This window comes from Carassius carassius, chromosome 41 (assembly GCF_963082965.1).
Source record: "Carassius carassius chromosome 41, fCarCar2.1, whole genome shotgun sequence".
Lineage (NCBI taxonomy): Eukaryota > Metazoa > Chordata > Actinopteri > Cypriniformes > Cyprinidae > Carassius > Carassius carassius.
Window position 1 is genome coordinate 3,450,248 of NC_081795.1, and position 11,760 is coordinate 3,462,007.

Genomic DNA, 11,760 nt, shown 5'->3' on the forward strand with positions numbered 1-11,760 from the left:
ACATATAGCCTATAGCCTAGTGGTCATTGTCTATCCATGTTTTCTGCGCGCCACTCCACCTGTACGACGGCTAAACAAGTCAACACAGTAAAACCCACACTAAAGAAGATTATTTATCATATTTGTTGATCAAAGGTTGATACTTTTAACTGTTATGAGTTTCATAATTTTTATTGTTTAATTTTTGCTAAAAAGCCTGTCTATTAAGAAGTCTTCTAACCCATATAGTGTAACAAGGTGTCTCATAATCAGTCACACAATGCGTCTGCAGTTTAAAGTGTAATAATTATTTAGCTTCTCGCGTGATCGAGCGCACCGCACGCGCTGCAGAGGCGGACTCTTGTGCGCGTGCTAGTGTCTGTCAGAAAACCCTCACTAGTTTCTGTCTGATTGCAGAGTTCAGCTTGTCTGCAGCGGAAACAGAAAAAACAGAACCCAACCGCCTAACAGTTCAGACGGCACGCGATGCTTAAGCGACATTTTTCACTACACATCCCGTGAGGACCTACAACTCACCTTAAAGTGTGGATAACGACAGTGGGGAATATTCATCCACCGGCTGTGGGAATGAACTCCAGCACACAATGTGAGTAATCCGCGTCTGTTCAGCACAACCACAGTTTCCGACAAAGATACAGCGATATCTACAGTTACGATCTAGACTTCAGACTGTCGGACATGGGTCTTTTGTTTTATTTATTGAAGTTAATATCTAGATGTATCGTTGTAGATATGTGGATTACAGATGTGTTCAGTTCAGCTTAATTCAGTTCAGAAAATATTAACTGAAAATGTTGTCATTTTTACTTCTTGATTTCCAAATTGAATTTCTTCATAACTACACACATTCAAAGTGAACTCTAAAAAATGCTGGGTTAAATACAAATACATACATTATGGACAAACCCTGCAATTGGGTCATTTTGACCCAGCGCTGAGTTATTACCCAGAAGGATGAGTTTAAACCACATAACCCAAATGCTGGGTCGAAACTAGTTGCAGGGTTTGTCCATATATCACCCAGCACTGGGTTGTATTTAACCTAGCATTTTATAAAACAAATTAGGCAGCAATTAAAATGTTAACATTTTAGTGTGGGTACAATAAAATGAAAAAGACAAAAGCAAAGAAAAAAGCCCCTGGGCGACCACATTTCCATTTGCCACCTTCACCCATGATATCATCAGAGAATTTCCAGTGACTGCCATTTGATCTCAGGTCTGACCATACAGATTTAATCTAGGGGTACATTTGACCTCATTATAGCACGGAAAAGCCACCCTCTTGATACTTATATAAAATATCTTATCAATTTGTCTCATTTATAAAGAGAATTTTAAATAGCAAACATGTTTCTCAGTGCTAAAGTAATATTAATAATGATACACGGATGTGGTCAGCTCCAGGCAGCTGTTATTTACATGTATTTTCATATTGCCTATTGTTTGTTTTAGATGACATGATAATATGATAATATGATAAAAGTCTAATCTCTACAAGGGTTGGTATTCAGAACGTAAAGACATTTCACAATAACAATGATAACTATAAAGATAAATTACTTCTACACCAAAAACGATAAAGTTCTGTTTATTATAAGCATGTGCTGCTTGTGTCCTCTGCCACTTTAAAGGGTTAGTTCACTCAAAAATGAAAGTTTGTCAATATTTTACTCATCCTTGAAGCATCCTATTGTTACCACACAAACACGCACACAAAACTGTTAAAATTAATATCAGCGTGATAAATGTGTTAAATATGAGGCAGCACATTTCATCAAGCAGGATGTTCTTTCAACATGAAGCTAGACAAACCTCAAGCATAGTGTGGGTAGACGATCCTCAGAAGTTGGTCAGGGCAGTGACAACAGTTTCGGCAAACCTGAGTAAACTAGAACCATGATGTCACTAGTGTACATAGTGTATACGTTGTTCTTTATGTCAAACAAAAAACTGGTTTCCACATATCTAAATATTTAAGACAGACACTTGTGTTTCCGTGTTTCAGCATTTATAGAAGTCAAACACAAAGTAGTTTCCATATTCTGAAACATAAAAGATCATCCCACAGCCACCTTTGTTCATGAAAACCATTATAATGCTAACTGTAAAATGTGGGTTTATAATGAGTACAATGTGGGTCTATAATTAATTCATAAGGTAAGCTTATCTGATATACAGTCATATATATATTATGCAATATACAATTCTTGCACAAATTTAGACAGGAGGTGTTGATTTTGGATTCATTTTTAGTGCATATGTGCATTTGTATTAATGTAAATATGATCTGTAGGTCTCTGAGAGACTACACTGAATATTGTAGTTAAAAAAAGGCACACCACAAGATTATTAAAGTGAACAGCAAAACTTATATTATAGCTATAACACCTTTGTATAATCTTCCATTTATAGATTGGCAGCGGCAGTGTAAAAAGCTTGCCTTCTTTTAAATAAAAAAGCTGTCCCTTTCTTCATTGCGATCTCACAAAGTTTTTTTACGACCAATGAATCATTGGTCATACATTCAATAACATCAAAATCAGTAAGTAACAGGTTATTTTCTACCCTGGTTTTGAGGCCGGCTCAAGAAATGCTCAGTTTTTATGGGCGTGTCACATTGAAGACTTGAAAATAAAGACCCACTGATAACACTGGATAACAGTTTTGCATAATAAACTATGCATACAAATATGCCCAGCAGCCATATCACCCTGCAGCAGGGTTGAGCTGGTCAGAACCTGGATGGGAGACCACCCTGTGGTCTGTGTGGGTCCTAACTATAGACTGTAAAAACAAACGTGGACGTAGTGTCTGTGATCTCACCTGTAGTTCCTGAAGAGTGTTTTTGAAGCTCAACGTAGGCAGAACGGACTGTCGCTTCCTTGTTGGCTTCATGAGAGAGTGGGAGGTTTCTGCTTGGTCCTAAAGCCCCAGTGTAGTGATGGGACGTTAATCTGAGGTCCTCAACAGTGTTGGGAGTAACGCATTACAAAACATATTAGTTCTATTTCCTGTCAATAGCTGCTTGTGGTGTCCACTTTGGAAATAAAGACTAAAAGACAGCCTCTGATATATATATATATATATATATATATATATATATATATATATATATATATATATATATATATAGCGATTTTTATTTTTATTTTCATTAATCTCTCTCTCACTGGTGGAACTTTTTTATCAACACTTGAATGTAGGTAAGTTTTATAAAAAAAATAAAAAAGCAACATTTTGAGCAAAAAGCTGAGAAAATCTAGTTTTTATCAAATACTACATCTATATTATATTCAGTAGTATGATCAAAGTAAAGATGCTGTGAGTAGATCACATCCATCAACGTCCCTAGAGCTTGCTCGGTCCTTCGCCTTCCTGGCATTTCACTCTGTAACGTGATCGCATATGTTTTTCTTTTTTATATAAATGCATATGAGATCGCTGTTTCTGCATCTTCCTAGTGGGTGTTTTTTAAAGGCACATTCCAGATCCATTCAGTAGATGCATAATAGTGCCCCCAAGTGTATAATAGCGAGAATTGAAAATTCTCTGTTTGGCGGGGAAAGAGTTAATCTCAGTCTCTCTGCAAACCCAGCGTCTACCTGTTTCTTGTGTACAAAGTAGTCCGTGGTGAAATGAAGCAAACAAACACTCAATGTTTTACTCACGTGAACTGTAACTTCAGATTTTCCAACCAGGGCTTACTGCGCATGCGTGCATCAATGTTGCATCTTTTTTTCATGCAGAACAACCATATTTAATGTATCTGCATTACTGTAAGGGTAGGTTTAGGGTTGGGGTCGGTGTAGACTTTAAAACAACACAATCTAATAGGTAGAAAAAATTATTTATGTTGGTTTCCTGTTAATGCATCCATTATAGCTACAATGCAATTATAACACAATTACTGTATTTGCATTACTGTAAGGGTAGATTTAGGGTTGGGGTAGGTGTAGACATTAATAAAACACAATTTCAGGTCTGAAACTTACAGGATATTATTTTGGTATGATGACCTCTTATATATCAAAAGCTCAAATAAAGTTGAAATAGCTCCCTAAGGTAACATTTGATGGTTTGCACTTATTAAAGAGCAGGTCATATGGGTTTTCGAAAAATATATATTTTTTGCAGTTTGTAACATAGCTATCCTTCAACGTAAACAGTCTGAAAAGTAGTTAATCAAAAAAGTGCATGATAAATAAAGATCTCAAAAGAAAGAGTTGACTGTGAACCGTGAAACACGAACACTCTGACCTGCCCACACAGTTCCTACATGTGCACCTCAAATAAGTAACAATGACTGCAATAAAACTGCTGTCACATCATGTGAAGTACCACATAGAAAGTTTAAACTTACCACTGAGAAACGTCCTGATCGAGTCGTGCTTGCAATTGAACTTCCGGTTAAGCGACTGCATCGATGCCATTTTTGTAACCCACCTGCATCAGTTTTTACAAGTAACCCTCCGGAGCAAAAAAAAAAACGTAATTATGCTAATGGACATTTTTTTCTTACACGGATTGTCGACTTGGCCAGGCTTCTTTTGGAAGGGAGGAGTTTACAGTCCTTAAGCTCAGAACTGCTTCGAACGAATCGTTTCAAAATCATTGAAAAATGATTCTAATATTAAATGTTTATTCTGAGAAAATTACAATGTTTTTTGTCCTTAGATGTATTTAAACCTGTTGTAGGGGATTCTAGCAGAATATTAGGACACTTTAAAATATCATATGACCTGCTCTTTAATAATGTACCAAAGTTTCTACAGTGTTTTTTCCCCCTCATGCTCATTTTGCGGTCACCCTCTTTTGAGACAGACATTCCAACACGGAACACACATTCCAATGTAGAAGAACTGGCTGTAACAATGTTTTTTTGGAAAAACACCCATGTGAACTTAAAGAGTAACTAAACCCTAAACCAACTTTTTTTAGTTAATGATCTATAAGAATGGGGCTTTATTAGTGCTGTTCATTGATTCGAGAAACTTTTTTGACATTTGAGTATAAAGTGTTTTAATTCTACAATATATGGTGTAAAAACGTGTGAGTGCTGCCCTCTTCAGGTTGAACGGTGGCTACTGCAGTTGATTTTTCCTATTGGATGTTGCGGTGGCAAGTGACGTAAGCGGTGGCAGGTGACGTAAGCAGTTTCCAGCCCACCACGCCCCTTGGTACGAGCTACCACGCCCTTGGCAGTATAAAACCATCAAAATCACTGTAGTGAGTCAGGAGCTGGAATTGCGAGTATTGGTAAGGACCAGGATATACTAATAAAGCATCTATTAAGCATAGCAATTATATAGTTATTTAGATCTTCAAGTTAGCGTAGATTTATCTGTATTTAGTACAGTGGTCAGGATGGTACGGAGGTGTGTTGCTGGTTGCGACAGCACTGCTGGACTGCATAGTTTACCAGCAGACTTTAAAATTAGGCGCCAGTGGTTGCATGCACTTGGCCTGGAAGACCGCTAGTTCCCGCCTAGAGCTCGAGTGTGCAAAATGCATTTTACACGGATTGCTTCTCCAACGCAATGGAGGTGGAAATGGGCTTCTCCACACAGCTCGCGCTGAAAAGCGACGCGGTGCGGGAGTTAAGACCACAGTTTGAGCCAGCGGCTCGAATTGATATGAACAGACACCTCGACACCCTCCACTTGAGTTAAAAGTGGGGGAGAAAAGTTCTCTACTTCAAATGATCGCTCTGTTGCAAAGCTACTTGCGTCATTACAGTCACTCTCCATTTTAGCGTCTCTGACAGCAGCTGTCAATCAATCCGTCACTGCGAGTCTCAGGATCACGCCGCACTCGCTCAGCCACGCCCTAGGTTCGTCCCCTCTATCTCCGCTGTGATCTGCCCACTTTTCAGTATTTTTCAAATATTGTCAGTGGGTGGAGTCAGGCTCTGAGCAGGGGTTTAGTTACACTTTAACATGTTTCCTAAATATCAGCAAACACATCATGGTATTTTAATGTTTTAAAAATGACATACAGACATTATTAACTATTTCTTCAAATTCACCTCTTTCTTTCTTTCTCTTTCCAGGACAGACAGCTGTGATTGGGTGTGTTGGGTCCAGAGCTGTGTATATATACCCATCCTGGTTTTGGGTTTTCCTCTGATCCTGGCCGCTCTGTGGCAGTTGCTCTTCTGCGTTCGACAGTGGAGTGAATCCACGGTTTACCTCTGCAACCTGATCATCAACGACGGCATGCTGATTCTGTCCCTGCCGTTTAAAATACATGCATACAAGAGGGCCTGGACCCTAGGCAAGACTTTCTGCTCCCTGCTGGAGAGCCTGCTCTATGTCAACATCTACGGCAGCATCATGCTGAGTGTGTGCATCGCGGTCGACCGATTCGTCGCTCTACAGTTTCCATTCGCTGCACGCCGTCTGCGATCTCCGCGCAAGGCAATGGTTGTATGCCTAGCCTTGTGGATACTGATCTTTGCATGCAGCATCCCCATCTTCACACTTCACGATGTTGAACAAGATAACAAAACATTTTCCTGCTTCCAGGACTTCTCCAACGAAACTTGGACGAAAAGTTGGATTCTGGCAACTATGGAGACGGTGTTTTGCAGCAGCGCTGTGGTGATGGTGTTCTGTTCGGTGCGCGTGGTGCAAATCCTGCACAATCTGAGAAAGCGCAACCCTGGAGATTCAAAACTGCGCAATAACAAGAGCATGAAGATTGTTCTCAGCAACCTGGTGGTCTTCCTCACATGCTTCATTCCTTACCACATATCGGCGCCCGTATACTTCCATGCAAAGACAGGCATGTGGCTGAAACACATCGATAATCTACGCTACTTTATTCACATAACCATATGTATTAGCAACGTGAACATCTTAGCAGATGGCGCATGTTACTACTTCATCCTCAAAGAGAACCTGGAATCCGCAAAGCGTGAGAGGAGAATGGCTATACGCATCAGAGAGACACGAATTCGAAGCTCAAAGAGTATAACGTTTGGAGAAATGCATACTGTTATGTCCAAAGCCACTAAAACTATGGAAATATGCGTGGACACTGGTTTTACATAAAGATCTACACCAAAACTAACGGAGACAGAATGCTAGGAGGATTAATCCTGAAGGAACATAGCAAAGGAGGACAGAAGACAGTGAGACATACTCAAGTAGATGAGTATGCAGGTGGATGGGAAGTATATACACACGGGATGTGTGTTTACATGATGTGACGTATGTGAATTTTTGGGTCCCAAACAAAATCGCAGTAACTCGTATACACTGGAACTTTAAAACTGCTTTTTATAAATGTGAAACCACAAAAACCGTTAATGTGCTGGAAGTGTTGTAACAAAATACAGAGGTATTTTTATTGTGTATTTTTTATTAAATCATGTAAAAAAAGAAAATTCGGGTGGGGAGTGTCCAGGTCAGATTCTCCCCAAATATGTAACTGTCCCCATTACTGTAATCCAAAATAAAATCTCATTGTCATTATTGTAACATTAAAATTACTAGAAAAAAATATAGTAGAATAATAAATAATTATTATAGAAACGAATAATAAAAGAGAAAAATAATCAGGTTATTTATATTGATATTTTACTGCCTTTTATTTATTAAAAAATAATTTAATTTCTACAGTAATACAGATGAATAAAAATTGTATTACTGTGAAGAGAATCATCATTTAAGAATAAAAAAGAAAAGACTGATGCATTGCAAGCAGTGGTAAAATTAGCTTAATTATTAAAATAACACCAGAATGAAAAAAAAAGAAAATCCTTAAAGAGTCATAACTGTAGATTTTTTTACCTGATTTAATCAAATAGAATATTTTGAAGCCTGTTTTTGGTGTTAGGAATGAAAATGTTTTCATGATTTGTTTGGTTCCAACACCAGTATTCCTCTTCTCACCAGCAGAGGACGCACTTCCAATTTCACATTTGATTGTGGTAAAGCCTGTCAGTCAACAGGAGTTCGGTGAAAGTGCTCATGTTAAAAGAAATTAACTTTAACCATAGAATAAAGTTGAAGCTTATGTCAAAGGTTGTTGTTCTGAAGCAGATGCATCTATGTGTGAAATGTGTTATGAGAGAGTAAAGGTTAAATGCAGTTGACAGGGTGGGTCTTGTTTTATAGCAGGAAAGAGTGACGGTGTGCTCTATTTCAACTTTGTCAAATGTTGACCTTTTCTGAAACTATTTCGTTTCTGCAACAGATAAATGTTGCTCTGCTTAAGATATATTTCCATGTGTTTTAGAATTTTAAATATAATGCTGCAGTAATGTTGTTTTGAAATTTGATAAAAGTTAACTTGACTCTTATTATCTATTATAAGAGTATTTTATCTTCAGCTACAGTTTTCGAGGTTCCTCACAACGCACTCGCAGATACTTCTGATGCACTGTTGTCTCCATCTCCCTTTGTCTGTGTGATATTCCTGTTATTTATTGCAATAAATAAGACTATTAAAACATGTGTGCACCATTTGAGGCATATTCAGTTCAGCTTTCTCAAGATGATTGCCAGTGCTGCTACATGAAATCAACCTGTAAAATATAAATCACGAGAATACAAATTTTATTAAAATTTTTCTTTAAGCATATGCTATCTGTTTAATGGCAGGTTCCTATGTGACAAATTTCACGCCATAGTGTGACAGCATGTCATAAAAGGTCAAAATGGGGTCAGAGAACCATGCAATTTTCCTGGACACTGAAAGTGGACGGTTTTGTAGTCCATCAAATTTGAATTAAAAAAATCTCCCTAGTGTGAGGAACGGAACAAGATCCGCTGAAGGGGCGGAGAACCCCCTCACCTTAATCTACATCCTTCCGCTTTAGTTTTTCATTACTCGCCGGGTTCCCTCAAAACCACTTTAAAATCTACCCAGAGGTCAATCGGCCAACTTCGACCCAAGCTTTCTGATTTCATAATCAGCGGTTCTCCTCTGAAACATGAACACGTCTGGGAACTTGACTGACCCGTGCACTCCTGTCGGTCCGGACCGGCAAGTGGCGTCGGCAGTGGTGTATGGACTGGTTCTTGTCGTGGGTCTACCGCTCAACACGTTGTCCCTGTGGATCCTGCTGCGCAGTCACGGGTTCCGGTCCCCGTGCGCCGTGCTCATGGTGAACCTCGCCGTGTCCGACCTGCTCCTCGCGCTCTCCCTGCCGCTGCGCGTCTACTTTTACGCAACGCTCAAGTGGCCGTTTGGAGCGGCCACATGCACTGCTGCCATCGTTTTGTTTCGCGTGAACATCAGGACGAGCTCTATCTTCATCACTTTAATCAGCGTGGACCGGATGGTCGCCCTGGTCTTCCCTCTGCGCTCCCGCTCTCTGAGAACCTCCGCGTGCGCGCTGAAGTGCTGCGCGGTCGTGTGGATCCTCATCTCCATCCTTTGCATCCCCGAGATTATAAAACTCTACGGTTCCCTGAAGCAGTGTTCCAGCGAATCGTGTTTTGAGGTTAAAGCGCAAGAAAAAGACTCAGTATTCGCGCTCTCACAAGCGATATTTTTATTAATACTCCTGCTGGTCAATATCGTCTCCACGGTCGTGGTCATAATCACACTGAGGAAGCGTCCCAGCGCTGACGCGGCCAAGGTGAACAACAAAATGAACGTCATACTGATTTTTGTCGTCAACATGTTGGTGTTTATGATATTTTTCCTGCCGTTTACTTTACAACTCTTGTGGTTCAATGAGAAAAAAGACAGAACGAATATACCAGCAGTCGTGTGCCTGGCGAGTGTCAACTGCTGTCTGGATCCGCTCATCTACTACTTCTCTCTGGACTCGTTCTGGCAGGACAAGGGGAAAAAACAAACTGATGCAGGCACTCATTCCCTCAGCAGGACGATGGAAATGTCTTGACAAGCTGAGAACAGATAGGATAACAGATAGATCCCCAATGGGACATGGCGATGGATACAAATGTGAGATGGAAGGAAAATTATATTAGTGTTTTTCGTGTGCTTGAGAAAATTAGCGTTTGCTCGCAAAATTATTCAATTAAAGTGAAATCAGGTAAATTGGGCACTTTTGCCACAGAGATAACTTGGAAAAATGTAAAATAATACTGTATTCACCACTATAGGTTTTCCTCTGACGTTATAATATTAATTCCATCGCAAGAGGTTCTCGGGTATATAGGCAATCGTTTTTTTTTTGCACCATCATTTTTTAGCACACAATATAGTTAGTGTTCAAAACGTATCTGATCACTTTATGATTATCAAATCTTATTGGAACATGTTATTGTGGTAAACTGTTTTTAATCTTCTCGAAAACTTATTTCATGCATCCACTTAAAATGATCCTGAGCAGGTGAAACGGCAAAGTTGATTCGGCATTTTATTTTAAATGTTCCATTTAAATCTCACAATTTGCACTGTGGGTTTTTGTCCCGTTTTGTAAGAGTCACATATTGTGATTAAATTTATTAATCTGTAATGTATTTTTTAAATTACCCAACGCTGTAAAAAATTAGTATAATTTTACCTGTAAAATATTTTAAAACTGATGTTAAAAGTAAGTTCCTGTATATACAGGGGAAAACTGTAAAATATCTAACCAGACATTTAATGTAAATTTACGGTAAAATGCTGTTAATTGTAAAATACTTAGATGTAAAAATAGAACAAATCAACTTTATTTTTATTTTATTTTCTTAATTTGTTTATGTACATGTGGGGTTGTTACATCTCTGTTGTTTAATGTATTATTTAATTGTCATGCATTACCATGATGGTGTTCAGTGTTTGTGTAAATGACTCGGTCTGCCTTCTATATATTAGTAATACTTCAGCTTGTGGAAAAGCTACTTGTGATGAACGGATTCTTCATATTGCTGTCTCATTTACCTCCTGCATTATTATGGTGGTTGTCAATTATGTTAAAGAAACAAAACAGATTTTAGTAGCAGTGTACATTGTGGAATGTACTAGTTTACACTTAAAGTTTCTTGCTTGGACATTATAGTTTTAAACTCTTAAATTTACAGTTTGTTTTGTAATTTATTAATGTTTTTTCTGTATTTTTTACAAAATTATTCTGGCAACCACAGCTGGCATAATTAGTTTGTAAAAACTTTTTTACGGTGTAGGTACTTGAAATTTAATTTTAGACTTTTAGAATATCTAAGAAAAAAAAGTTATATTTTTGCTGATAATGTATAAAATATTTTTTAGTTCTACATTTGCTAATTTATTTTTGTGATTATGGCCAATAAACCAAATGCTTATGCTTTTTACCACTTCCTGTGTCACCAATGTGCAAAAACAAGTTCTCATTCAATGTGTTTTTAAAAGAAAAACAGTTTGCCCTAAAATAACACTTCAGAGGAACTTCTATGTGCATCTGTCTTCAAAGCATGTCAGTCACATCCACAGCAATGTAAATTTACAAAGAGTCTGGTTCTGTCTAACACGAGGTGTTTGATGTCATCTTTGATGATCACACTGTGCATTAAATATAAGGAATGTTGGCTTCATACAACATGAAAATATTTTAGATAAAAAACTAGCATATCCATTTTTTGTCATCATCATTGTTTACAGTTGAGGTGGTTTAGTTATATTGTTTCAGTGGTTTATCCAGTGTTGTGATACATTTTAATAAATCAATGTCAGATGACAGAAATCTGCTTATTTTGTATAGTTGATAGAGATGATTTCAAAGCACTTTTTATGTCATAAATTGACTTCTTTAACACAATAATAAATTTAATAAGTTTGTATTAATACCCTAGGTTTAGGTTTCAACAATTATGGT

At 38.1% G+C, this 11,760-nt stretch overlaps 2 protein-coding genes across 3 annotated transcripts; both read left to right on the plus strand.

The window, feature by feature from the left end:
- Nucleotides 1-338: 338 nt before the first annotated feature.
- Nucleotides 339-7,551, plus strand: LOC132123160 (lysophosphatidic acid receptor 6-like). Of its 2 annotated transcripts, none has more exons than XM_059533720.1 (2): nucleotides 339-586; nucleotides 6,052-7,551. In XM_059533720.1, coding segments are annotated over exons 1-2 (1,005 nt in total). In that variant the 5' UTR covers nucleotides 339-584; the 3' UTR covers nucleotides 7,055-7,551. The 2 variants fall into 2 exon arrangements, with proteins under 2 accessions (XP_059389703.1, XP_059389702.1); XM_059533719.1 differs by having other exon boundaries at nucleotides 6,057-7,551.
- A 1,293-nt stretch (nucleotides 7,552-8,844) lies between these two features.
- On the plus strand, nucleotides 8,845-10,124 carry LOC132123161 (lysophosphatidic acid receptor 5-like). The gene has a single exon (XM_059533721.1). It carries the CDS (start codon nucleotides 8,941-8,943, stop codon nucleotides 9,859-9,861), a length of 921 nt encoding a protein of 306 aa, XP_059389704.1. The 5' UTR covers nucleotides 8,845-8,940; the 3' UTR covers nucleotides 9,862-10,124.
- Nucleotides 10,125-11,760: the final 1,636 nt, after the last annotated feature.